This window comes from Mus caroli, unplaced genomic scaffold (assembly GCF_978045245.1).
Source record: "Mus caroli unplaced genomic scaffold, Mus_caroli_1 scaffold_5, whole genome shotgun sequence".
NCBI classification, from domain to species: Eukaryota; Metazoa; Chordata; class Mammalia; order Rodentia; family Muridae; genus Mus; species Mus caroli.
Window position 1 is genome coordinate 139,061,955 of NW_028227260.1, and position 27,827 is coordinate 139,089,781.

The following is a 27,827-nucleotide window of genomic DNA, read 5'->3' on the forward strand; positions in this document are numbered from 1 at the left end:
GGGTTTTAAAAATGCATTTTTGTTTTTGTATTACTTTTATTGCAGCCATTTTTCCTTAATTTCCCTTATTAAGTTATTTGAAGCCCATTCTCACCCACAGTGGTCCCCCGCTAACCACCACTCTCCCTGCCTGGTGTGGCTTGCTAGCTCGATGTCTGACCAGTCCTCAGGTGTATGATGTAAGTAAAACCTGTAGGTGCTACATAAAGGGTAGCCTCTTCCTTAGGAAGAAACACCACCAGATCCATCAACTTTGTTCACCAAATACAGTCAGAAATGGTGTGTGTATGTGTGTGTGTTTGTGTGTGTATGTGTGTGTTTGTGTGTGTGTGTGTGTGTGTGTTCAGTTGTCTGGCATAGTAACAGGAAAACCTTTTGACAGGGTTATAAGTATGGGCAGGTGTGGTTGGGAATCCAAATGACCAGATTATAATTTAAGCCATCACAGACTATTGAAGAACAATACACCACTAAACCTATTTTCTTATCTGTGAGGCCTACTAGTGCCAGCTGCCATGAACATTAAATAAGATTCATCGTGATATACCATAAACCACAAGGCAGTACACCAAATTAAAGATTCCTTTGCAAGTAGTTTATGTATGTTGGCTTGGTTATGTCCTGTCTTACTATGATCCAGTGCTAGAAATGGAGTCATCACAGTTAAGAAAAAGAATGCTCCTGCTATGGATGTCTTAGACTTAGGACTGAACTTGAGCTCCCAATGTGGGTGGTAGGGCAGATAGGTAGAGGAGCAAGCAGTTGTCTACAATAAAGTAGTAGAAAGGAAGACAGAGCTTCCTCCTCCTCCTCTATCTCTCTCCCACTATCCCAAGATGATTAAGTCCTTACCCTGAGGGAAAATAGCTTCTTAGATTTATGTTCAGCCTCATAGCAGCCAAAGGCTTGTTTCATTCTCTGCACATTGCAAATGAGCAAATGCTGCAGCCCTATAGCGAAGAGAGTACAATCTCAGGGAGAACGCAGGCTGTCCGTGGCCCCGTAATTAGTAGTTGACAGAACAGACTTTAAGATATGTCTCCAAATAGTCAATGATTTGCAGTTGATTTAACCAATGATGAGAAATTAGAGGGCCACCCCAGGTTCTGAGAGAAAAACCCTCAAGAAGTTCAAATAGATCAGTGGGGTCAGAAAAGGTGGCACACATTCATAGAAAGGGGTATGTATGCCAAAGGTAGCATAGTTGGGGTTTTATATAAGGGTTAACTGTACCCAAAAAACCCAGGATTAAAGCAGTCATTTCTGTTTTTTAATAAATATTTTTTAAATATTTATTTATTTTATTGATATGAGTACAATGTTGCTGTCTTCAGACACACCAGAAGAGAGCTTCGGATCAAGTTACAGATGGTTGTGAGCCACCATGTGGTTGCTGGGAGTTGAACTCAGGACCTTTGGAAGAGCAATCAGTACCCTTAATTGCTGAACCCTCTCTCCAGCCCCCAGCAGTTTCTTAGATGTCACACTCTTCCTTTGAGAACAAAGGTTACATCTACCAAGTCACGGAACATCTGAAACCCAGTGCTGCTGTGCAGTGTATGCTCCTCCTCAGCCCCGCACCCCCCTCCCCCCTTAGAGGAAGGCAACCATTGAAAATGTGATAGAGAGGCTGTCAGTAAGTGCCTGCCATTCAAGCATGAGGAACTGAGTTTGGATCCCCAACACTCACATAAAAAGCTGGGCACGGCAATGCATATCTGTAACCCCACCCCTAGAACTCACTGGTATGATAAGCTAATTAAAAAGTTGACTCCAGGTTCAGTCAGAGACACTGTTTCAAAAGGTAAGGTAGAGAGCAATTGAAGATCGACCACTTTCCTCCATGTGCAGGTGCATGCATATACACACATACCTACAAATACATGCAGCACAAATGCATAGGCACTGGTGTCATAATTTTGTACCTGTAAAGAAGCTGGGCTGTCTCTTTGGGAGAGTTGGTTTGCCAGGGAAGAATGTAATTATGCCTCAGTCTTTTCCTCATGTTTTCACCTGCTGTGTCTTAAAGATATCTGAGCCTTCCAGTACCCCCATCTCCTTCTGCCCTGTACAAGCAAAACTTCTCTTGTGACCCCCTGGAATTGACTACTTCACGTTACAAGAAAACAGGACTTTGGGAATGTATTTCAATGGAAGAATGACTACCTGGTGGTTATGAAACCCTGGGGGGAAAATCCAAAATGCTATGATAGGGACATTTACACAAAATGTTCGAGCCATTTAAACAACAAAAACAAAAACATAAAAAAATCTCCTGTAATTTGAAGCTTAATACTTGTTCCCTTGCTTAGAGATTAGGGATATGCAGACTAGAATGATGACAGTATAAGCTCAGTGACCATACCAAGGGCATAGGCAGACAGGTTTCATAAAATCCTTTTTCAAGAAGTTTTTTATGCATGTATGTATTTGTGTACCTGAGTATGTGTGTGTATGTATATGACCAAATGTGTGCAGGTATCCACAGGGGCCAGAAGAGGGTTTTGGATCCCCTAGAACTAGAATCACAGGCAGCTGTGGATTGCCTAATTTGGGTGCTAGGAATTGAACCTGGGTTCTCTATAAAAGCAGCAAGAGTTCTTATCTTTTATACCATCTCTGCAGCCTCCCAAGTCCTTGGGTTTTTGATGTAAGAATTTGGGGTTAGGTTGGCCACAGCTATGGAAAATCTCAGGTTCCCCTTTTTGTTGGCTGTACCTTTCAGAATCAAGAGCCACTGAGAGAAGATGACTCTGATTTCATCCTGACGGAAGGTGACCTCACCTTGACCTATGGGGATAGCACCGTGACAGCAAATGGCTCCTCAAGCTCCTACACAGCCTCCACAAGTCTCGAGTGTGGTCGGAGAACAAAAAGCAGCTCTGAGGAAGTACTTGAGCGAGACCTGGGAATGGGAGACCAGAAGGTTTCCAGCCGGGGAACCCCCCTCGTGTTTCCACTGCAGGAAAATGCATGACTTACCTGTAAATCCTGAGGGATCAGGGAGGCTCTTATAAGGGTGAGGATGGCCAAATGCCCCAGTGTGTTTGATGTGTTGTATTGATCATGTTAAGACTATTGCTTCTGTTTCAGTGGGGCCTGAAACTATCTTACCACTCAAAACTTAACTCAAGACTCAGATGGTAAAGCTGAAGTGTCTCTAAATTAAACACAAATGCAGACCTATTCCCACTTTTTCACATAGTAGTACACTGTTTCAGAGTTAAACAAAACAACAGCATGCTTTACTGGTCTCTCTCTTCATCCTCCTGTAGTATCTGAGCATGGTGGGGCAGATAAGGGGCTTCATTGCTATGCTATAGTGCCAGTCTAGCTGGCTCAAGAAACATCAAATTGGGAGGACAAGTTAGACAAATGACAGTGAAGAAAAGAAACTGAGATCAGAATTCCAGTGGTGCCAGATGCTGGTGTTGCACCAGATGCTGGAGCCTCTGGCTCTGAAGACTTACATAGCTACATCTTCCTGTCACAGTCTCGCCTGTTCTAGTTGTGTTGCTCCTAGACTGAGGATTAGGAAGCATGCCCACAGGCTGGGACCTTAGGTCAGTGGGAGAGTACTAGAGCCTACAGCTCACCAGATCCTGGGACTGCAAAAATTGTGTGTGTGCACAGGGGTTTTCCAAGAGCATTTCAATATGGGAGGTGGGGGAAGTTTAGTTCCTTCTCTGAGAATCTCTATAAAAGAGTTACTGAAATGTTAAAAACCAAAGGCAAATCATGTTCTGTTCTGTTTTAGTTAAACTGAGGGCAGAAGGTACTGGGAAATTGCTGATGATACCATAGCAGTACTCACTTGACTTTTGAGGCTGCCATGTGAGCCCACTGCCTAGAAGGTAACATACGGACTAAGGCGTGTCCAGCACAGGGTTTAAGATAGCATGGATATTGCTGTTATCTGGGGGAAGAGAAGGCAGCAAGAAACAGAAGTGGCCATAGACTATAGTTTGAGGAAAGAGATTTTAATGTGAGAGGAATAACCTGGAAAGAAAAGAAAAGATGGAAGTCTTTATTTTATTTTACATACGTTTTGCTTTAAAACATCCAAAAGTAATTCCAACATCACACTACATAAAATATAGAACTTGCTTTGTTATAAATTATAAAAATATGCGTGTTCAAGTAAATGCTGAGTTTCCAATGCCAACTATCTTTAGGACAAAAACTTCAATACTTGTAATAATTACTTTCACATTGGTATTATTTTCAACACCTAGAAGATGAAAATCATCCTTATGCTTTGTCTCAACCTAAACTTTTGTTACTAAAAATACATAGCCAAAGCCTTTTAAATGAGCTAGTATTTCTGCTCCTTCAGGATAGACAGGAAAGTCCAAAAACAAAGCAAGCAAGCAAACAACCCCCAAAATCTGACTTTTAAAAACTATTAGGTAACTGGCATTTTGACTACACCTTACTTTGTGAAATTTGATAACTCCAGGAATCAAAGATGATTCATCTTCTTGTATATGATTTGGTGTTGGCCAAGGAGCATCCACTGGAGCAACCTCCCTGTGGGCCAGGTTCTTGTTCCACTTCTGAGTTTTGAACCTTTTTTTCCAGGCTGACTTTGTTTACTTTCTACAGGAATTATGTATGATATATTCAGCTATGTACCAATAGATATAGGATCATATCTGCCTAAAGTCTGAAGTAGAAGGTGAAGCAGGACTAGGTTTAGTCAGATTCATCCTGCAGTCTGGAGAACTTCTGGATATACTTTGCTGTATATCCAGAATATACAATGAACTTCCCTAAGATTTTCCAAATCAAAGCTTCTCCAGAAAGCGCTAGTAGTCAAAGACAGTACTATTTTTAAAATGTTGCTTTAACCAACTGGCTTTTTCTTCAATTCCAGATGAAACCCTGCTTCTGTAAAGCTTCTTTGTCTAAAAGCAACATCGCAAGCAGCAGTGAGCAGCTGCTGGAAATGCTGCTCTTTGACCATTTCTTTCCATTGCTGAATCTCTAACTCCAGCTTCCTGAGTTTCTTGAATGTTCATAGTCTTGTCATGAAAATACAGCTTCATCATTCAAATCTTCTCAGCATACATTGTGTGGCTTGCTTATCAAGTTTTCTGTATGACTTCAATATTCTCCACCATTTCCTTGTGTGCTTTATAGCTGCTTTCTCAAGATTTTATGGGAAAGGCCCCCACATGCTCAGTCTGTTCATCTCCCTAGTATGGTCTACTGTCAGGTAATTTCCTGTATCAATCATCTGCTGTTTCTCTGTTTCCTTTTGAGGGGAAGAAATTTAGCATTTTCCATTAGAATTTGTTGCTGATGATATTTATAATAATTCAGATGAGTAGTTTCCTCTTTGTACCTCACTTCTGTTTTGCCCATTCTCTGGGAGCCTATGTTTACATCAGTTCTCCTCAAAGAATTCATAATGGCTGTGGTTGATTTTCATTCTTCTCATTCCTAATAAGTTGATGAGGACAGGCCTTTATATAGTCATGCTCTTGTTCTCTTATATAGTTGTACTGAGTAGCTTAGTCTGCAACATGATTTAGTAAATTCTTTACATCATCTTTCTCCTATTTCAGTAGATTCTTGTTCCTTCCTCATAAGCCCCCTTCTCCTGAAGTCTAGCACTTCCCTCCTGGAGGATTCTAGTTGCTCCCTGAGTTGCTTAGCAGATCTGCAGATGACCCACAGCACCTCCTAGCTTCAGGTTCTTTGTTTTCACTTTTTTTTTTTTTTGTTCTGAGACAGAGTTTCTCTGTATAGCCCTGGCTGTCCTGGAACTCACTTTGTAGACCAAGCTGGCCTTGAACTCAGAAATCCGCCTGCCCCTGCCTCCTGAGTGCTGGGATTAAAGGCGTGTGCCACCATGCCTGGCTTCACATTTTTCCCTGCTACAAGATTTCTCCTATGAGGGACAAGTAGCTCACCCAGAGAGTCTAAAACAGAAACTATACTTTATTCTTTCTTTGTTCTTTTACTCTTGGATCTTCCATGTAATTAATGGAAACTAAAAGTAATCAACTTTTGATCAAGATATGGATAGGTCAATATTTGCTTCTGTGTATACTAAGTGAGAAAGGCATTTGCCATTGAGAATAAGCTTGCTTGAGACATCTTTATTTCCAACGTATACTAAGAGATATTTTTGCTTTCTGCCATCAGATCTGGAACTATCCCGTTCATCCAGTCTCCATCATTGGGGTATCTGATGAGCCCATTATAGCAATGAAACTCTTAGAACAGCTGCTGTGATACAGACATCTCCATCAAGGCCCCAGAGCTGCAGAGTCAGTACTACCTTCTGCAGTTCTATAAGCAGCACAGGAACCAAAGGAAACAGTGTACACTGGAACTGCCTGCTCCTGTAGTACTGTGGACTTCTATTCTGCCTGATAAGGCCAGCTATGCTCCATAGATGTGTTAAGACCTATATAGAACTTCAGACATTGAACTGATGCATACATGCAATTAATGCTACGTGAGAAAAAGGGATCAAGTAATGGAACATAACCTGGTAGAAAATTCTGTCTTCTAAAAGTATAGAAATTCATGTGTCTTAATGCTAAGTGCCATGCAAAGAGAGGTCATTTTCTTGGTAGAGAGGCTACTGCACCAGCTTAATATGGACATGGTTTGAAATGTAGCATTCTAGTTTAAATTTCTTTCTTGATGAGCTATCATACATAACCTACTCAAAGTAGGTAAAGTATTGAGAGAAATCTTGGAAAGAGTTTCTTCCCATGTCTTACAGTGCTAGCAATTTTGGCAACCCAGTTTCTAAAAGATGCTTTTATAACATGGCGTGGTTTTCCTTGTTGCATACAGAATAGTGCCCCTACAAGCACTAGGATGTCACTAGTGACATTTTCTATTTAACCCTCTTAGCAACCTAGTCTTAGCATAATCTTGTTGTGTTTCTCTTAAAGGGTCTTCTAATTCTCATTTCATTGACAGTAAAATATGAAAGTATTGGTATTTGCCAAGACAAAAAGAAAACTAGAATTTTGATTATTTGAGTCTTTGTTCAGTGAATGAAAGTGAATTATTTTGATACATGCTCCTGATCCTTGCTTACAAAATGTGGAGATTCACCCTGACTTCCCAGGAGTCCTGCAAAGGTGAAGCTACTTGTAGAAGAGGTTCTACACTGAAGTGTTGTCCCTATATTGCATGAAGAAAAGTGGGATGTCACAAAGCCCAGAAACTGCCTACTTTGAAGCCAGTTGTCTGGAAGCAGACTGGAATTGCTGAGTAATGGTCAGGTTTATCTGAGAAAGTCACCCAAGTCATCCCTCACACCTGTTCATTCTGAGTTGAGGAAGATGACAGCTAATGGAATGCAGAAGGCCTGAGAGCCTTTTGGATAAAGTTTATAAAGAATCCTGTTTGAAAGGAAGCTTAGTTGAATGAATGAACTACTAAGTGATTGTTTATTTTGTAATTGTTAGTGACCAAAAAAACCCCAAACTGATTTCTAATGCAGACTAGGCCACTGTAGAACTTTTGTGCTCATTTTTAAGAATTCAAGGTTGTCTTCCATATGAAAATGGACTTGAAGGAGAGCAGAGCGTGATTAACGTATTCACATAGAGAACTTTCAAACTTGTCATCTTCATTCCAACTTGGGGGTAGGAAAGGGGTAGAAAAGAAATTAGTCTTTGACTAATCAAGCTTCTGAGTAGTCAGACACAAAGGATGCTGAGAAACTGTCATTGCAATTCAATATGGAATTAAATTAGTAGTCCATTTATGTGGTCAAACTTTTCTTATTAGTCCCCATGTCTTATTCCACAGAATAAGAGTGGCCCCATTTATTGCTAGCAGCATGGGTAGGGTTGTCACTATCATCACATGCTGGCAGTGGTATAGTTTTGACAGAGAGAACATAAAAATCCACTCATTCCTTTTCATAATCCTTCTGTGGGAACTACCTGGGAATCTTAAGCTTTCCTAGAGAAGAAGGAAATCCCACACTTAAAGAAGGTTGTGTGTTTCTTTCTTGCAACACCATAGACTGGGCATATCAACTCCAATCATCCAGGGTACTTAGGTGACCATGATGCCTTGGAGCCAAACAAATCACACTATGATATCAAGTGTCTCATCAAGCAAACAGCAAGGAACATCCTGGGTTAGATCCCTTAGACCTCCAAATGCCTTGTGGTTCTATAGACAAATAAGATCTCTTTTGAGGAAAACCGTTGTGTCAGCTGTAAGTGAGCAATTCCATCCAGAGCAAAGATCTGCCTCATATTTGCTCTGGCATAACCTCTCTTCTGCCTTGTCTCCAGTGAAAGTAAATGCAATCATGTGAAATATTTAATGTGAACCACTGGTTCCAAGCTACAGAGACATCACTGAGTTCAGAAGACAATTGTGCAACTCACCAGAGGTTCAGACCATCCTCCTGTAACCTGCCTTATTCTCAGTATGAGTTCTAAGGGAATAAAAGTAGCCAAGAGCTGACAGCACCATCTATCTAAAATGCCATCTGCAGGGAGAGCTGCTAGAGTGGCACCTTGCTGAGCTGATAGTTATAGTGGGGCACATGGGTTTGACAGTCTCACACCTGCCTTTTGATGATGACTCAATGAAGGTGGGGCAGGCCATCTCTTGTGTGCTGAATGAGAGCTCTTTTGTTGTTTTTAAGTGAGTCTCTGGCTTGCTAGCATCAGCTGCTATGTTCCGATGTAGTAAGTTGAATCTAGTAGCCAAGAGTTTACTTTAGAAACAACACATGTGAATGCTGCCTTTATCTATTTGATACCTAAAATGACACCCACACTTTAAAACCTAGTTTGAACAATCCATAGAGGAGTATCATAGGAATGAGTGTGCTTATGTCAAACCATAAAACCATTATTCGACAATACTTTTAAAATAAGATCTAAAAACAAAAATTTTCCCACTTCCAGTTTTCATAGACATTTATTAAATTAGAAGATACATCTTATCACCAATTGCTGACAAATTGTGAAGAGCAAGATCAATTTTTTTAATGTTCATTTTATTCTCCTAAGCAAGGTATGCTATAACTATGGCCCATTTGGAGCCTATGGGCAGCCATATTTTGTCCACCCAAACATTGGGGAGCATTACAAGGAATGTCTGTCTGCTGTGCTGCTTTTTGAGAAGGCCTGAAGTAGAGATGAGAATACACAGCACAGGATATCTTCTCACATCACCATTAGAGGGACACAAGAGAATATTTAAATGTCCCAGTCTACCTTCAACTCTTGGTCAGTGAAAATTTGTCTGGACCTGTGTATGCTGAAAAAAAAAAACAACACACAAAAAAAATAAAACACTCCTGAAACCATAAAGGAAGCAGAGACTTGAATGAAGCACTGAAGGTTTGTGGTTGAAAGCACTTTCAGAAACCAACTGTCCTGGTATTCATGGGTGTCTGGGGTCTGACTGTGATGATTCTATTTGCAGGCCTTGAAGGAACAGAGGATGCTTTTTTCTGTTTTATGGGTAGTCAATCTGTGGATGTACAAGTTAAATAAAAGCACTCATTTAAAGTGTAACTTCACAGTAAGACTGTTGCCTCCTAGGTTTTCTTTATTTTTTAACCCAAACCCACCTAATCCTCTTATTCTGGGGCATGTTTAATTATGCCCACTAAAATAATTAAATGAGAAGACCATAAAGAATCATTGACTATTTGGAAAGAAATTGCCTAAAGTAGAATAGGGGGAATTTAACATGCAATGATGGGACTTTTGGGGGGAACTTTTTATAGAGAGCTGACATAGTGTATTTGGGGAGAATTTTATAGAAGATAACAAAGAGTGTTTTAACTGTGAAAATAAAGATGTGGAAGTATCTACAACCTTTATGTGCAATAGGGAAACTGCAGCAAGATCCTTGCTGTGCTCACTGCCCCTCACCGTTTACTCGCGCCTTCCTAGAGATGTTTAGATTGTAAAGCTAGCCTTGTGTTTCCTGTCATTTACTGATACTTAACATGTTTTTCTCTAAGCTTTTTTTTTTTTTTTACAAAATTTAAAATAAAAAGATTAACTGGCTGAGCTAACGAGTTTTGTGTTTTTAGAGTGTCCTCTGCTATGTGTATACAGTGGGATCTTATTTCCATCATGTTTCTTTTTCTCACTGAGCAGTTACTTCATTTTTAGAACCATTTCCCCCTGGGGAATTCATTCAAACCATAGTTGGCAAGATCTACTTGGACCCTAAGCAAATCCAGACCACAGCCTGTATTTGTAAATGAAGTTTAGCATGCTATCTAGAGTTGCTTTATGCGACAGTGAGAGAGCTGAGGAGTCAATGATACAGATTCTATGGCACATAACACCTGAACTATTTACTACTTGACCTTTTAGTAGGAAAACCCTTGCCAATTCCTGAGTTGGATAATCCTAAATTTTCAGTGTTGGAATAGGTATCATGGGGGTTAGGGAGATGACTCAGGCTAAGAGGACTTACTACTCTTGATGAAGATCTTGGGAAGCAATTTCTAGCTCCCAAAGAGATCAGCTTATAACCACCTGTAACTTCAGTTCCAGGAGATTCAATGACCTCTTCCGGATTCTGCCACTATTGCACAAATGTGGTACACCTGTGTTACTCATACAGGCAAACACACATACACAAAAAAGGAACAAAGAAGAATAGGGTATCATTTAGACATACTGGTACACACCTACAAGGCCACACTTAGTAGGCAGGGACAAGTTTGAGACCAGCTTCAACTGCACAGACAGGGTTGATACTAGGGCCTCTAAAATCAATGGCAACATCTTTTTTGGAGTTTTCAGAGTTGAAAGAAACAGTTTAAATTTGGCTTTAGCCTAGGACTTCTATTGCCACTAAGAGTTGCACAGGCTTTGAGTGCAGAATCCTGAGGAATGTTCACCAGGAGTTGGCAACATGAATCTGTGAGACTGAAGGGTATAAATGTGACATTGTAACTTAATGGTTTCTTACCAGATGACTGCTAAAATATTGAATCTAAGTGGTGTAGAGATTACTTAGTGGTTAGGAGCACTGGCTTCTCTTCCAGAGGACTGAGATTTGATTCCCAGCACCCACATGGAAGCTTAAAACCATCTGTAACTCCAGTTCCAAGGGATCTGACTCCCTTTTCTGGCCTTCAGGGGAACTAGGCATGCAGATGGCACAAAGACATACATGTAGATAAACCACCCTGTGATGGTTTGTATAACCTTGGACCAGGGAGTGGCACCATCTGAAGGTGTGGCCTTGTTGGAATAGGTGTGACCTGGTTGGAATGGGTGTGTCACTGTGGGTGTGGGTATAAGATCCTCACCCTAGTTGCCTGGAAGTCAGTCTTCCACTAGCAGCCTTTGGATGAAGACATAGAACTCTCAGCTCCTCCTGCGCCATGCCTGCCTGGATACTGCCATGCTCCCACCTTGATGATAATGGACTGAACCTCTGAACCTGTAAGCCACCCCCAATTAAATGTTGTTTTTTTTTTTTTCATAAGACTTGCCTTGGTCATAGTGTCTGTTCACAGCAGTAAAACCCTAACTAATACAGAAATTGGTACCAGGAGTGGGGTATTGCTGTGATAGGCCTGACCATGCTTTTATTTGAAAGAATGTGGATTTTGGGACTTTGGATTTGGAAAGCAGTGGAATGCTTTAAATGGGGCTTAATGGGTCATCCTAGTAGGAATATGGAAGACTTGGTTGCTGGGAGTAATTTGAACTGTGTTGACCTGGCCCAAGAGATTTCAAAGGAGAAGAATTTCAGAATGTGGCATAAAGACTGGTTTTGTGGTATTTTGGTGAAGAATGTGGCTACTTTTTGCCCTTGTCTGAAAAGTCTGCCTGAGGCTAAGGTTAAGAGACTTGGATTAACTGCATTAATTGCATTGACAAAGGAAGTTTCAAAGAAGCCCACCAGAGACTTTGTTCTCTGGTTAAGTATTATGAAGAGAAGTTTGAACAAGCATAGCAAGCTTAGAAAGGAAAAATATAAAATATATGGTTTGAGTATTAAAGGAGTACCAGGAAGTGAAATGGAGCAAAATCTTGTGTTCTAGGAGATAAAGATTAAGGGAGTGGGACCTTGGGGCAAGATCCTACCCAGCTAAATTAGATCCAGGCATGGTGGTACACACCTTTAATCCCATGAGACAAGCATGCTGATCTCTACATTCAAGGTCAATCTACAGAGCAAGAACCAGGATAGTCAAGCTTAGGCAGTGAAGGATTTAGAAAACATAAGGCTAGTGATAATGTAATAATACAAGGGGATCATGTTCTAGTTCCTGTAAGCAGCAGAACTCGGCAGCTTCAGCCATGTGCCTCTGGCTCTAGAGTTAAGAATGGAAGGAACTACTGGGAAAATTGATGCTGGTTAGCTGGAGCTAAGGAATTAGTGGTGATTAAGAAGAGACCAGCATCGTTGAGGTGAAATCTTCTGGAAATTGTTTTCTGGGAGCACAAAGAAGCTGTGTTCCAGAGATACCCAAGGTTGTACCTCATGCTGCGGCTGGAATTGGTAATGTGTAAGAGTCACTCAGGTGGTACTGCTTGTGAAGGAATGAAGGGATCATGGAGAGAAGCTGAGGCTTAGCCCTGTGAGAGGCCAGGGAAACCCACTGGAGAAGGTGAAGCCTCAGCTGTAGTTGATGGCCCAGGACTGAAGGGGTCATGCAAAGGATTTGAGGCTTGGCACCCTGAAGAGAGCCTATGAGAGGCTATTGGTGAAGCCTAGTTGGAGTGGAACACCCCAGTGCATTGGAGATGTCAATACCATGGGATGATCACCAAGAACAGCAGCCGTAATGGAGTGGATCAACCTGAGCATAGAGTGCTACAGAGGACAGAGATGGAGAAGTGATGTCAGCCCTTAGGAGGAGTCCAAAAGATCAAGTGGAATCCCAGACACTGAAAGAAGAAGCTGTAACATTGAAATTGCCTTGGAGACTCAAAGATGTTAAAGATGCCAGGGTCATGGGATACATGCTGAGGAAAGCTGCTAACAGGGAGTGGAACCAGCCCAGGAGGAAGCAGTTTGTTGCAGTCAATAAAGATGAAAAAGGAGTGAAGATCTGAAGAACACTTTGACATCAGTCATGGAGATGCAGAGTTTGGAGTTTGTCCAGCTGGTTTCCTGCCTTGCTTTGGGGATTACAGTTAATTAAGTTGAATGAATCTCAGAAGAGACCTTGAACTTTGGACTTTTAACATTGTTGCAACTGCTATAGACTATGAGGACTTTGAAAGTTGCACTAAATGCATTTTGCATTATGCTATGTTTAAGTATGGCCCCCATAGACTCATGTTTTTGAACAAGTCTATGGGGACCAGGGAGTGGAATGTGATGGTTTGTATAACCTTGGACCAGGGAGTGGCACCATCTGAAGGTGTGGCCTTGTTGGAATAGGTGTGACCTGGTTGGAATGGGTGTGTCACTGTGGGTGTGGGTATAAGATCCTCACCCTAGTTGCCTGGAAGTCAGTCTTCCACTAGCAGCCTTTGGATGAAGACATAGAACTCTCAGCTCCTCCTGCGCCATGCCTGCCTGGATACTGCCATGCTCCCACCTTGATGATAATGGACTGAACCTCTGAACCTGTAAGCCACCCCCAATTAAATGTTGTTTTTTTTTTTTCATAAGACTTGCCTTGGTCATAGTGTCTGTTCACAGCAGTAAAACCCTAACTAATACACACCCACACATGTAAAATACAAATTTAAAAAGTAAACTTTTTGAATCCTATATATAGTTTCCTTCATGGTTCTTATAACCCTTTTATATAGACTACCTTTATTGAATTCATAGTTGAGCCACTTACCAAAATCTGCTTACTCCCCTCAATCCTGTCATTAGTATGATACTACAGTCATTTAACTTCAGAATTACAAAACCACTAGATAGAAAAATTTGAAAACAAAGTTTTAGTTTATTATACCTCTCTTACCCACCAGAGAAAATTGTTTAGAAAATGGTTCTACAGGAAGACTGCTAATTGAAGGAGAGCTGGGTGAGGCCTTTAGGAAACAATACCAGCCAGACCTTTTATTTAATATGAAGTAATTTAATCAAGTAGACATAACTGCACTTGGCCCTTATTCACATTGATGGTTTTGTCCAGACATCTGCTGATGTGAAAGGAAACCAGATTACATCTCTTCATTATTGTGAGGATGCCTTGTTGAAATGGCTCAAGCTGAGCCAAGTTCAGCCTGGGAAGTAAAGCTTTTCCTATGTTGTGGTCACAAATATCCACATTGCACTGTTACTTCCTTTCTGGAAACTTCATCTCAGCCAAGGTGTCTGTCCTTACTTAACAGCTTGTGATGCTCCTGACCAGGAGAATTGCACAGCAGTTGATACCAAATCAGTCCCAGTGTCTGACAGTGTGATAGATTGCCTCCACCTTGCAGCCTCTCCAGGGCGGGTGCAGCATGCTGAGTTCACCTGTTTATGGCCACTGTCCTGGAAGGGAAAAAACAAAGGATGTTTGACCTTTGTAGAAATCCATAGTCTGTTGAACCTTGGTGATTTAAACTATAGCTTTCTTTGTCTAAGTTATAGTATTGAATATTGAGAATGCATATCAAATCAGTAAGAAAATGTGACTTGAGGTGTTTAGTGAAGGTGAAGGGAAGGTAATACAGGATCCTCTGCAAATACTGCTGTGCTTTTAACAGCTACCAAGGTAGGATGTCTGTTGAGAAGGGCTTTCTGGAATTCTGGAAAACAGGCAGGCTATCTGCAAATCTTCACCTCTCCCTCTTCGTGTCCACATTAATCTACAGCTCTTCAGTAGAACACCTGTTTCAGCCTCCCTTCCTTGACTGCTCCTACCTCCAGTGGATGCCACAGATCTCTCCCACTCCATAAACTCCTTCCCCAGCCCATTGCTTTATCCTAGCACTCAACTTCAGCAAGTATTCCCTGAGAACACACAGGCCACTCCTGCCAGGGAAGCAGGGAAGGTGCAGATCTTTACTTCTCTCACAGTTTCTACAAATACAATACACCAGTTTCATCCCCAGCTCTATAGCACAATTTCTGCTATGTTCTCCTTGTGGATGTAAATGAATAAAACAGTTCAAGATGTAAAAGTGAAAATAGAATAAATAAAGGAAGCCCACACTGAGGAAAATCTGGAAATGGAAAATTTAGGAACTCAGACAAGTTTCACCAACCGAATACAATAAAAGAAATGGACACATTGATCAAAGAAAGTGTTAAATCTAAAACTTCTGCCACAAAACATCCAAGAATACTGGGAAACTCTGAAAAGACCTAATCTAAGAATAATAGGGGTAGGGCCACAGGCCTCATCCGGCCAGATCAGCACCGGGGTAGCTAGAGCGCAGGGTCGGCTGACACCCACCAGCTACCCACGACCCCCGACACAGGATTTTGAGACTGCTGGTGATTCTCCAACACAGCTTCTGCTCCAATCTTTAAACAGTGACAACAACAACAACTAACCCCAGAGATTACCAGATGGCGAAAGGTAAACGTAATAATCTTACTAACAGAAACCAAGACCACTCACCATCATCAGAACCCAGCACTCCCACTTCACCCAGTCCAGGGCACCCCAACACACTGGAAAAGCTAGACACGGATCTAAAAGCATATCTCCTGATGATGGTAGAGGACTTCAAGAAGGACTTTAATAACACACTTAAAGAAATACAGGAGAACACTGCTAAACAGGTAGAAGACATTAAAGAGGAAGCACAAAAATCCCTTAAAGAATTGCAGGAGAACACTGCTAAAGAGTTACAAATCCTTAAAGAAAAACAGGATAACCTAATCAAACAGGTAGAAGTCCTTAATGAAAAACAGGAAAACACATCCAAACAGACGATGGAAATGAACAAAACCATACTAGACCTAAAAAGGGAAGTAGACACAATAAAGAAAACCCAAAATGAGGCAACACTGGAGATAGAAACCCTAGGAAAGAAATCTGGAACCATAGATACGAGCATCAGCAACAGAATACAAGAGATGGAAGAGAGAATCTCAGGTGCAGAAGATTCCATAGAGAACATCGCCACAACAATCAAGGAAAATGTAAAATGCAAAAAGATCCTAACTCAAAACATCCAAGAAATACAGGACACAATGAGAAGACCAAACCTACGGATAATAGGAGTGGATGAGAATGAAGATTTTCAACTCAAAGGACCAGCAAACATCTTCAACAAAATTATAGAAGAAAACTTCCCAAATCTAAAGAAAGAGATGCCCATGAACATACAAGAAGCCTACAGAACTCCAAATAGACTGGACCAGAAAAGAAATACCTCCCGACACATAATAATCAGAACAACAAATGCTCTAAATAAAGATAGAATACTAAAAGCAGTAAGAGAAAAAGGCCAAGTAACATATAAAGGCAAGCCTATCAGAATTACACCAGATTTTTCACCAGAGACTATGAAAGCCAGAAGATCCTGGACGGATGTTATACAGACACTAAAAGAACACAAATTCCAGCCCAGGCTACTATACCCAGCCAAACTCTCAATTAACATAGATGGAGAAACCAAAGTATTCCACAACAAAACCAAATTCACACATTATCTCTCCACGAATCCAGCCCTTCAAAGGATAATAACAGAAAAAAACCAATACAAGGACAGGAACCATGCCCTAGAAACAACAAGAAGGTAATCCCTCAACAAACCTAAAAGAAGACAGCCACAAGAACAGAATGCGAACTTTAACAACAAAAATAACAGGAAACAACAATTACTTTTCCTTAATATCTCTTAATATCAATGGACTCAACTCCCCGATAAAAAGACATAGACTAACAAACTGGCTACACAAACAAGACCCAACATTTTGCTGCTTACAGGAAACTCATCTCAGAGAAAAAAATAGACACTACCTCAGAATGAAAGGCTGGAAAACAATTCTCCAAGCAAATGGTATGAAGAAACAAGCTGGAGTAGCCATTCTAATATCTGATAAGATTGACTTCCAACCCAAAGTCATTAAAAAAGACAGGGAGGGGCACTTCATACTCATCAAAGGTAAAATCCTCCAAGAGGAACTATCAATCCTGAATATCTATGCTCCAAATACAAAGGCAGCCACATTCATTAAAGAAACTTTAGTAAATCTCAAAGCACACATTGCACCTCATACAATAATAGTGGGAGACTTCAACACACCACTTTCACCAATGGACAGATCATGGAAACAGAAACTAAACAGGGACACAGAGTAACTAAGAGAAATTATGAATCAAATGGATCTGGCAGATATCTACAGAACATTCTATCCTAAAACAAAAGGATATACCTTCTTCTCAGCACCTCATGGTACCTTCTCCAAAATTGACCACATAATTGGTCACAAAACAGGCCTCAACAGATACAAAAATATTGAAATTGTCCCATGCATCCTATCAGATCACCATGGACTAAGGCTGATCTTCAATAACAAAATAAATAACAGAAAGCCAACCTTCACGTGGAAACTGAACAACACTCTTCTCAATGATACCTTGGTCAAGGAAGGAATAAAGAAAGAAATTAAGGACTTTTTAGAGTTGAATGAAAATGAAGCCACAACATACCCAAACTTATGGGACGCAATGAAAGCATTTCTAAGAGGAAAACTCATAGCTCTGAGTGCCTCCAAAAGGAAACTAGAGAGAGCACACATTAGCAGCTTGACAACATACCTAAAAGCACTAGAACAAAAGGAAGCAAATTCACCCAAGAGGAGTAGACAGCAGGAAATAATCAAACTCAGGGGCGAAATCAACCAAGTGGAAACAAGAAAAACTATTCAAAGAATCAACCAATCAAGGAGCTGGTTCTTTGAGAAAATCAACAAGATAGATAAACCCTTAGTCAGACTCACTAGAGGGCACAGGGAAAGCATCCTAATTAACAAAATCAGAAATGAAAAAGAAGACATAACAACAGATCCTGAAGACATCCAAAACACCATCAGATCCTTCTACCAAAGGCTATACTCAACAAAACTGGAGAACGTGGATGAAATGGAGAAGTTCCTAGACAGATACCAGGTACCAAAGTTGAATCAAGATCAGGTTAATGATCTAAACAGCCCTATATCCCCCAAAGAAATAGAAGCAGTCATTAATAGTCTCCCAACTAAGAAAAGCCCAGGACCAGATGGGTTTAGTGCAGAGTTCTATCAGACCTTCAAAGAAGATCTAATCCCAGTTCTTCACAAACTATTCCACAAAATAGAAACAGAAGGTACTCTACCCAACTCATTCTATGAAACCACAATTACTCTGATACCTAAACCACAAAAAGACCCAACAAAGATAGAAAACTTCAGACCAATATCCCTTATGAATATTGATGCAAAAATCCTCAATAAAGTTCTTGCTAACCGAATCCAAGAACACATCAAAACAATCATCCATCCTGACCAAGTAGGTTTCATCCCAGGGATGCAGGGATGGTTCAATATACGGAAATCCATCAACGTAATCCAGTAAATAAACAAACTCAAAGACAAAAACCACATGGTCATCTCGTTAGATGCGGAAAAAGCATTTGACAAGATCCAACACCCATTCATAATAAAAGTCTTGGAAAGATCAGGAATTCAAGGCCCATACCTAAACATGATAAAAGCAATCTACAGCAAACCAGTAGCCAACATCAAAGTAAATGGTGAGAAGCTTGAAGCAATCCCTCTAAAATCAGGGACTAGACAAGGCTGTCCACTTTCTCCATACCTATTCAACATTGTACTTGAAGTCCTAGCCAGAGCAATTCGACAACAAAAGGAGATTAAAGGGATACAAATTGGAAAAGATGAAGTCAAAATATCACTTTTTGCAGATGATATGATAGTATATATAAGTGACCCTAAAAATTCCACCAGAGAACTCCTAAACCTGATAAACAGATTCGGTGAAGTAGCTGGATATAAAATTAACTCAAACAAATCAATGGCCTTTCTCTACACAAAGAATAAACAGGCTGAGAAAGAAATTAGGGAAACAACACCCTTCTCAATAGTCACAAATAATATAAAATATCTTGGCGTGACTCTAACTAAGGAAGTGAAAGATCTGTATAATAAAAACTTCGAGTCTCTGAAGAAAGAAATTATAGAAGATCTCAGAAGATGGAAAGATCTCCCATGCTCATGGATTGGCAGGATCAACATTGTAAAAATGGCTATCTTGCCAAAAGCAATCTACAGATTCAATGCAATCCCCATCAAAATTCCAAATCAATTCTTCAACGAATTAGAAAGTGCAATCTGCAAATTCATATGGAATAACAAAAAACCTATGAGAGCAAAAACTCTTCTCAAGGATAAAAGAACCTCTGGTGGAATCACCATGCCGGACCTAAAGCTCTACTACAGAGCAATTGTGATAAAAACTGCATGGTACTGGTATAATGACAGACAAATAGACCAATGGAATAGAATTGAAGACCCAGAAATGAACCCACACACCTACGGTCACTTGATCTTCGACAAGGGAGCTAAAAACATCCAGTGGAAGAAAGACAGCATTTTCAACAAATGGTGCTGGCACAACTGGTTGTTAACATGTAGAAGAATGCGAATCGATCCATTCCTATCTTCTTGTACTAAGGTCAAGTCTAAGTGGATCAAGGAACTTCACATAAAACCAGAGACACTGAAACTTATAGAGGAGAAAGTGGGGAAAAGCCTTGAAGATATGGGCACAGGGGAAAAATTCCTGAATAGAACAGTAATGGCTTGTGCTGTAAGATCGAGAATTGACAAGTGGGACCTCATGAAACTACAAAGCTTCTGCAAGGCTAAAGACACCATCAATAAGACAAAAAAACCACCAACAGATTGGGAAAGGATCTTCACCTATCCTAAATCAGATAAGGGACTAATATCCAATATATATAAAGAACTCAAGAAGGTGGACTCCAGAAAGTCAAATAACCCCATTAAAAAATGGGGCTCAGAACTGAACAAAGAATTCTCACCTGAGGAATACCGAATGGCAGAGAAGCACCTGAAAAAATGTTCAACATCCTTAATCATCAGGGAAATGCAAATCAAAACGACCCTGAGATTTCACCTCACACCAGTCAGAATGGCTAAGATCAAAAATTCAGGTGACAGCAGATGCTGGCGAGGATGTGGAGAAAGAGGAACACTCCTCCATTGTTGGTGGGATTGCAAGCTTGTACAACCACTCTGGAAATCAGTCTGGCGGTTCCTCAGAAAATTGGACATAGTACTACCGGAGGATCCAGCAATACCTCTCCTGGGCATATATCCAGAAGGTGTCCCAACCGGTAAAAAGGACACATGCTCCACTATGTTCATAGCAGCCCTATTTATAATAGCCAAAAGCTGGAAAGAACCCAGATGTCCCTCAACAGAGGAATGGATACAGAAATTATGGTACATTTACACAATGGAGTACTACTCAGCTATTAAAAAGAATGAATTTATGAAATTCCTAGCCAAATGGATGGACCTGGAGGGCATCATCTTGAGTGAAGTAACACAATCACAAAAGAACTCACACAATATGTATTCACTGATAAGTGGATATTAGCCCAAAACTTAGGATACCCAAGATATAAGATACAATTTGCTAAACGCATGAAACTCAAGAAGAATGAAGACCAAAGTGTGGACACTGTGCCCCTTCTTAGAATTGGGAACAAAACACCCAGGGAAGAAGTTACAGAGACAAAGTTCGTAGCTGTGATGAAAGGATGGACCATTTAGAGACAGCCGCCGTATCCAGGGATCCATCCCATAATCAGCTTCTAAACGCTGACACCATTGCATACACTAGCAAGATTTTGCTGAAAGGACCCAAATATAGCTGTCTCTTGTGAGACGATGCCGGGCCCTAGCAAACACAGGAGTGGATGTTCACAGTCAGCTATTGGATGTATCACAGGGCTCCCAATGGAGAAGCTAGAGAAAGTACCCAAGGAGCTAAAGGGATCTGCAACCCTATTGTTGGAACAACATGATGTACTAACCAGAACCCCGGAGCTCTTGTCTCTAGCTGCATATGTATCGAAAGATGGCCTAGTCGGCCATCAATGGAAAGAGAGGCCCATTGGATTTGCAAACTTTATATGCCCCAATATAGGGGAATGCCAGGGCCAAAAGAATGGGAATGGGTGGGTAGGGAAGTGGGGGGCGCTATGGGGGACTTTTGCGATAGCATCGGAAATGTAATTGAGGAAAATATGTAACAAAAATATTAAAAATTAAAAAAAAGGAAAAAAAAAGAATAATAGGAACAGAAAAAGAAGAAACAAGGGCCAAAGACGCAGAAAATATTTTCAATAGAATCATAGGAGAAAAAGTTTAAATTAAGGAGATGTCTATCAAGGTACAAAAACCATATAGAACACAAAATGAACCTAAGAAGTAGGGGTGTAGCCATTCTAATATCTGACAAAATAGACTTTTAAATTAATAAGAAGAGATAGGAAAGGATAATACATACTCATTAAAGGGAAAAATTCACCAACATCTATGCCCCAAATACAAGCACACTGACATTCATAAAGAAACACTACTATAGCATAAGTCACATATTGTCCCTTACACACTGATAGTGGGAGACTTCAATACTGCACTCTCATCAACAGACAAGTCAACAAACCATTCAAAAAGCAAAACAAACAAACAAACACCCAAACCGAAACCGAAATGCTAGAGCTAACAGACATTATAAACCAAATGGACCTAACAGATATTTACAGAACATTTCACCCAACCCCAAAAGAATACACCTTCTTCTCAGCACCTAATGGAACATTCTCCAAAATTGAGCACATAAGTCACAAACTAAACCTTGAGAGATGCAAGAAAATTGAAATAACACTAAGCATCTTATCAGAACACCACGGATGAAAGCTGGATTTCAACAACACAGAGAGCCTACAAACTCACAGAAACTAAGCAACTCTCTCCTGAATCAAAAATGGGTCAAGACATAAATTAAAAAAAAAACACAAAGACTTTCTATAATTCAAAGAAAAATGAATGTGCAACAGACACATACTCATGGGACACAATGAAAATGCTGCTAAGAGGAAACCTCATAGCACTAAGTGCTTACATAAAATTTTGAGACATTAGCAACTTAACAGTTTACCTGAAAGATCTAGAAAAAAGAAGTAAGCACACCCAAGAATAGTAGATGGCAAGGAATAATCAAATTCAGAGCTACAATCAGGAAAAATAGAAACAAAAAAAAAATGATGCAAAGTATCAATGAAACAAAGAGTTGTTTCTTTGAGAAAATCAGTAACTGACGAAACCTTATCCAAATGAACTAAAAGGTGGAGATAGAATATCCAAATTAACAAAATCAGAAATGAAAAGCGGGGCAAAACAGACACTAAGGAAATCCAAAGAATCATTAGATCATACTTGGAAAACTTGTACTGCACTAAATTGAAAAAAATTAAAAGAAATGGACAATTTTCTCAATTAATACCTCTTATTAAAGTTAAATCAGATCAGATAAACAATTTAAACAGATATATAACCCCAAAAGAAATAGAAATACTCAATTAAAGTTTCCCAGTAAAAAAAGAACAAAACAACAAAGCAAAATAAAATGCCACCACCACCACCACCACCACCACCACCACCAAAAAAAAAAAAAAAAAAAAAAATCACCAGATAGTTTTATTGCAGAATTCTACCAGAGAAGAGCTAATACCAACAGTCCTCAAACTATTCCACAAAATAAAAACAGAGGGAACATTGCCAAATTCATGAGACCATTAATACCCAACACATAAAACCTTGATACCCAAACACATAAAGACCCAACAAAAGAGAATTACAGACCAATTTCCCTTAGGAACATTGATTTAAAAATGCTTAATAACACATTCACAAACTGAATCCAAGAATACATCAAAAAAGATCATCTACCAAGATCAAGGAGAATTCATCCCAGTGATTCAGGAATGGTTTAACATATATAAATTAATAAATGTAATTCACTTTATAAACAAATTGAAAGAAAATAAAACCCCACATGATCATCTCATTAGATGCAGAAAAGGCTTTTGACAAAATCCAATACCCATTCATGATAAAAGTCTTGGAGAAATTAGGGATACAAGGGACCTACGTAAACATAATAAAGGCAGTGTACAGAAAGCTCATTGTCAACATCAACTTAACTGGAAAGAAAGATCAAAGCAATTCCACTACAATCAGGAATAAGACAAGGCTGTCCACTCTCTTCATGCCTATCAATACAATACTTGAATTCTTAGCTGGAGCAACAAGATAACTAAAAGAGATTAGGGGATACACACTGGAAAGGAAGAAGTCAAAGTATCTCTATTTGTAGATATTATAATATGCATAAATGCTTCTAAAATTCCACCAGGATGTTTCTATAACTGATACTCCTACACTTTCAGCAAAGTAGCTACATAAAAAACTCACAAAATAAGTAGCCCTCCTATGTACAATGATATAGCCCTTCTATATGCAAGTGATAAACAGGCTGAGAAATGATCAACATGCTGAGAAAGAAATCAGGAAAAATATACCCTTCATAATAGCCACAAATAATACAAAATATTTAATAAAGTAAATCAAAGAATTGTATAATCAACTTCAAGTCACTGAAGAAAGAAATTGAAGAAGATATCAGAAGATGGAAAGGTCTCTTATGCTCATGGATCAATAGTATTAATATAGTAAAAAAAATGCCCATTCTACCAAAAGCAACATACAGAATCAACATAATCCCCATCAAAATTCCAATATAATCCTTCACAGATCTTGAAAGGACAATTTTTATCTTCATATGGAAACACAAGAAAATCAGAATAGCTAAAATAATCCTGAATAATACAAGACCTGTGAGAGGTATCAACATTCCTTATTTCAAGTTGTACTTTGGAGCTATGTTTATTATCGTATTATAATAAAAAACACAAAACAGACACAATGCATTCTGCCTTTCCCACATCCATGCCAGCATTTATTGTCATTTGTTTGTACATCCTAGATACTAACCCTCTATCAGATGTACAGCTGCTAGAGATGTTCTTCCATTCTGCAGTTCCCCCTTTCACTTAGATGATGATGTATTTGCTGTAAGAAGTGTTTAGTTTCATGAGGCCACATTTATCAAGTGTCTACCACCTTGAACATGTCTGATCTTGCAATCAACTTTTTGATTTGGGGGCCTTTGCTCTGATATTACAACTGTATGAAATTTGGCATTTATCTAATCTGATAAAGTTATCTACCAGTTTAATAGAATGACTGGTGATGGGCATGGGCCTTCATTCCACTCTTTCCAGCAGCTTCATCTACACCATACTACTGTTGTTGCTTCTATGCACTAGTACCAGAGCACAGCTTCTTCAGGCTCACAACATGGAGTGAAGACCAGGGCTCTCCAGAAATTTTCCCTACCTTTAGTACCAGATTGGGACTGTTGAGGTATTCTGCCTCATGGATGAGGAAACTACTGTGTTCTCAACTTCCTCAGCGTGAAAGAGCTCTAGTTAGATGACTCACACCATGTAGAATAAGACAATCTAGTAAAACTTTAATATATTTCTATAGGTTGTGTTCCTCTAGAGATCCCTGACCAATACAAGCAGCTATCATTAAAGTACTTCAACACTTACAAACACAATTGGAAGAAAATAATACAAACTTTCACCAAAAATTTTTAAAGAATCAAACGGAAAACATTTTTTTTTTTGAAACAAAGTTTTATGCTATGTGATTCAGGATAGCCTTTACCTTGTGATTCTCCTGCCTTAGACTTGTGAGGACTGCGATTATGATTATGTTCAACCATACCTGAAAACCAAATGGAAATTTTAAACTTGTAAAATATAAGCCAAAATATAAAAAGATCTCTAGATGGGTTAAACTGCAAAACATGCTGAGTTATTAAATAATTATCAAACCCTGGGACTGGAGAGATAGCTCATTGTTAAGAGCACTTGGTTCAAAAAAAACTTTTGTAATTTAATTCCAGAGTTAACTGATAAGCTCTTCTGGTCTGCATGGGCACCAAGTGGTTCCCATACATACATACATGCAGGTACTCAGACATACACATAAAATAAAAATACTTTAAAAAATAATTACTGAATCTGAAAATAAAACAAGAGAATTACTCAATGCAAACAAAAGAAAACAGTGAAAACAAATAAACGGAGGACTAGGTGTGGCAGTGACTGCCTTAATCCTAATACTTGGAGGCAGAGACAGGCAGATCTCAGCCAATGGTCTACAGAGTGAGCACCAGGCCACACAGGGTTACATAGAGAGACCCTATCTCAAAACCAAACTACAACACAAAAGATGAATAGAGCTGCAAAGACTGATACACTACAGTAACCGATCTACCTTCAGACCATCAGAGTTCTAATAAGAGCCTGATGTTGAGCTAATACTTGAAATATGGTCAAAATTTCGCAATGTTTGGCAAAAGACATATATCTGCGGATTCAATAAGAATTGAGAATGTTCAGCAAGAAAAATCCAAAGAAACCTACCCCAAACACAGCACAATCAAATTTCAGAAAAGTAAACTCTAGTCAGGCATGGTGCTATACACCAATAATACCGCACTTGAGTAGTGTAAGCAGGAAGATCATGAATTTAAAGCTATTAGACTAAATCATGAGACTCTCTTTTCAATAATTTAATTAGGCTAATTGATTAAGTAAATGAAGAAAAGTCCAAGAAAGTTCTTGAAAGCAACTAGAGAGGAATGACATTATTTATAGAATAATGCATTGGATTTCATACCTGAAAGCATGGGGGATTGAAGGAAGTCACACATGTTTTCAATGATGAAAAGAAAATAAGTGTCAACCTATATTTCTGTATTTCAGGAATGATGTTGAAAATGACTTTCTCAACAGAAAGTCAAGTTGGTTGCTATATGAGAAATGCTATAGGAAATTTTTCCAACTGATAGCAAATGGTGAAGGAAGAGGCTTCACATTCTACAAATGAAGACAGAACAGAGTAAGAAAATAAATACAAGTAAACAAAATGGGCTCTTTTTTATGTTTTGAAAGGTATATTTGGTATATGTGTGTATGTCTGCACACACCCTCATGTGGGAGGGTTATGCATGTTCATGCATGCAAACAACAACAACAACAACAACAAGAACAACAACCAAAAGGGAATGTTGGGTATCCTACTTTAGGACCCTTCACCTTATTCCTTTATGACAGGGTCCTGAACCGGGAGTGATGTTGGCAGCCAGTAGATACCAGCTGTCCTGTCTCTACAGAACTTGGGCTCTAGAAGCACAAATGCAGGCCTTGATTTTTATATGAGCTCTGAGTGTCTGCAGTTACGTCCTTATGCTTGGGTAGCAAGTGTCCTTATCTAATGAGCCATCATCCCTGGATCCCAAATTATATTTTTTATTTTAAGGCAAATTTATATTATATGATTTGTTTTCAATATATTCAGAGAAAATATGTAAAAGAATCAAAAAGGGAACATTATAAAGAGACCCCAATGCAGATTGGTTTTATATACTTCTCTAGAAGAGGCAATTAGTTGATCCAAATAGGCTGTGAGAAGTTCCATATGTACAAGCCAAAGGAACCATTGAAATAAACATACATAGAGGTCTGCTGACAACTACTGCAGTGAAGTTAAAATGAAGTTTTGAAAGAAATGTGTAAGTAAGAAATGGCAGAAAGGGGAAAACAGAAAAAATAACAAAGAAACAAACCCAGTTTGAAAAACAGCAAATGTAAGCTCTAAAAATATCAATAATAATTTTTTTTAATGTTTTCAATTCACACAGTAAAAGAGACTCACAAAAAAGACTTCTGTTTGTGTTGCTGGGAATGAAGCTCAGGGTCTAGTACATGTTAGCTAAGTGCTCTACCACTAAGCTATATCCCCAGCTTCAGAAAATAATTAAAAGAAAACTAGATGTGATGGTTTGTATATTCTTGGACCAGAGAGTGGCACCATTTGGAGGTGTGGCTTTGTTGGAATATGTGTGACCTGGTTGAAGTAGGTGTGTCACTGTGGGTGTGGGCATAAGATCCTTACCCTAGTTGCCTGGAAGTCAGTCTTCTGTTGCCTCCTTTAAGCCTAGCAAGGCTGGCTGTGACCATCAGCCACTGCTTGAGCAGAGTCACCTGCTGTGCTGCTCTTTTGATGTGCCACTACCTGCCTGAGGCCCAACCTGCCAGAGGCTGAACCCCTTCTCTTCCAAGAATCTTCTGGAGTTAACACCTAACTGCAATCTTTGTGAGTTCCCACTAACAGGCTGACCTATCTATTTCAAAGGAACTTTGCTTGGCCAGGGATGGGCTTCCCCTTTTCTTTATAAAGCATGTTTGCTGACATTAAAATTGAACCTTGAGCAGAAAGCTTGTCTTGGTTCCTTCCTTATCTCGTGCAGCCCAGCCCCTCTTCTCTTCCAGGTTTCCAAAATGCCTTTCCAGACTAGAACCCAGGTCTGTAATCTGCTGACCGGACACAACAGTCTTCCACTAGCAGCCTTTGGATGAAGACATAGAACTCTCAGCTCTGCCTGTGTCATGCCTGCCTGGATACTGCCATGCTCCACCTTGATGATAATGGACTGAACCTCTGAACCTGTAAGCCAGTCCCAGTTAAATGTTGTTTTTTATAAGACTTGCCTTGGTCATGGTGTTTGTTCACAGCAGTAAAACCCTAACTAATACAGCAGACTTCATGTTTATAAGAAATTATTTTCAGATGTAGTAACATAGGTAGGTTGAAAGTAAAAGGGTGAGAAGAGTAAACCACACAAACATTATTTGAAAGAAAAGAATAGTGGCTCTATTAATGTCACATATAATAGAGAGTTCAGAGCAAACAAGATA

The 27,827-nt window shown here is 39.6% G+C and overlaps 2 protein-coding genes across 2 annotated transcripts in view; one reads left to right on the forward strand and one right to left on the reverse strand.

The window, feature by feature from the left end:
* The window catches only part of Slc9a7 (solute carrier family 9 member A7), a 202,315-nt gene extending 192,293 nt beyond the window's left edge, over positions 1-10,022 (forward strand). The window contains 2 exon segments of the mRNA XM_085838246.1: positions 74-179; positions 2,726-10,022. Coding sequence (XP_085694372.1) covers positions 74-179; positions 2,726-2,977 — 358 coding nt within the window. The 3' untranslated portion in view covers positions 2,978-10,022.
* Positions 10,023-13,874: 3,852 nt separating this feature from the next.
* Positions 13,875-27,827, reverse strand: part of Chst7 (carbohydrate sulfotransferase 7) — a 41,200-nt gene continuing 27,247 nt past the window's right edge. Inside the window, exon 2 of the mRNA XM_021153947.2 lies at positions 13,875-14,430. The gene's annotated coding sequence lies outside the window, so the exon portion shown is untranslated. The remainder of the gene's footprint in view (positions 14,431-27,827) is intronic.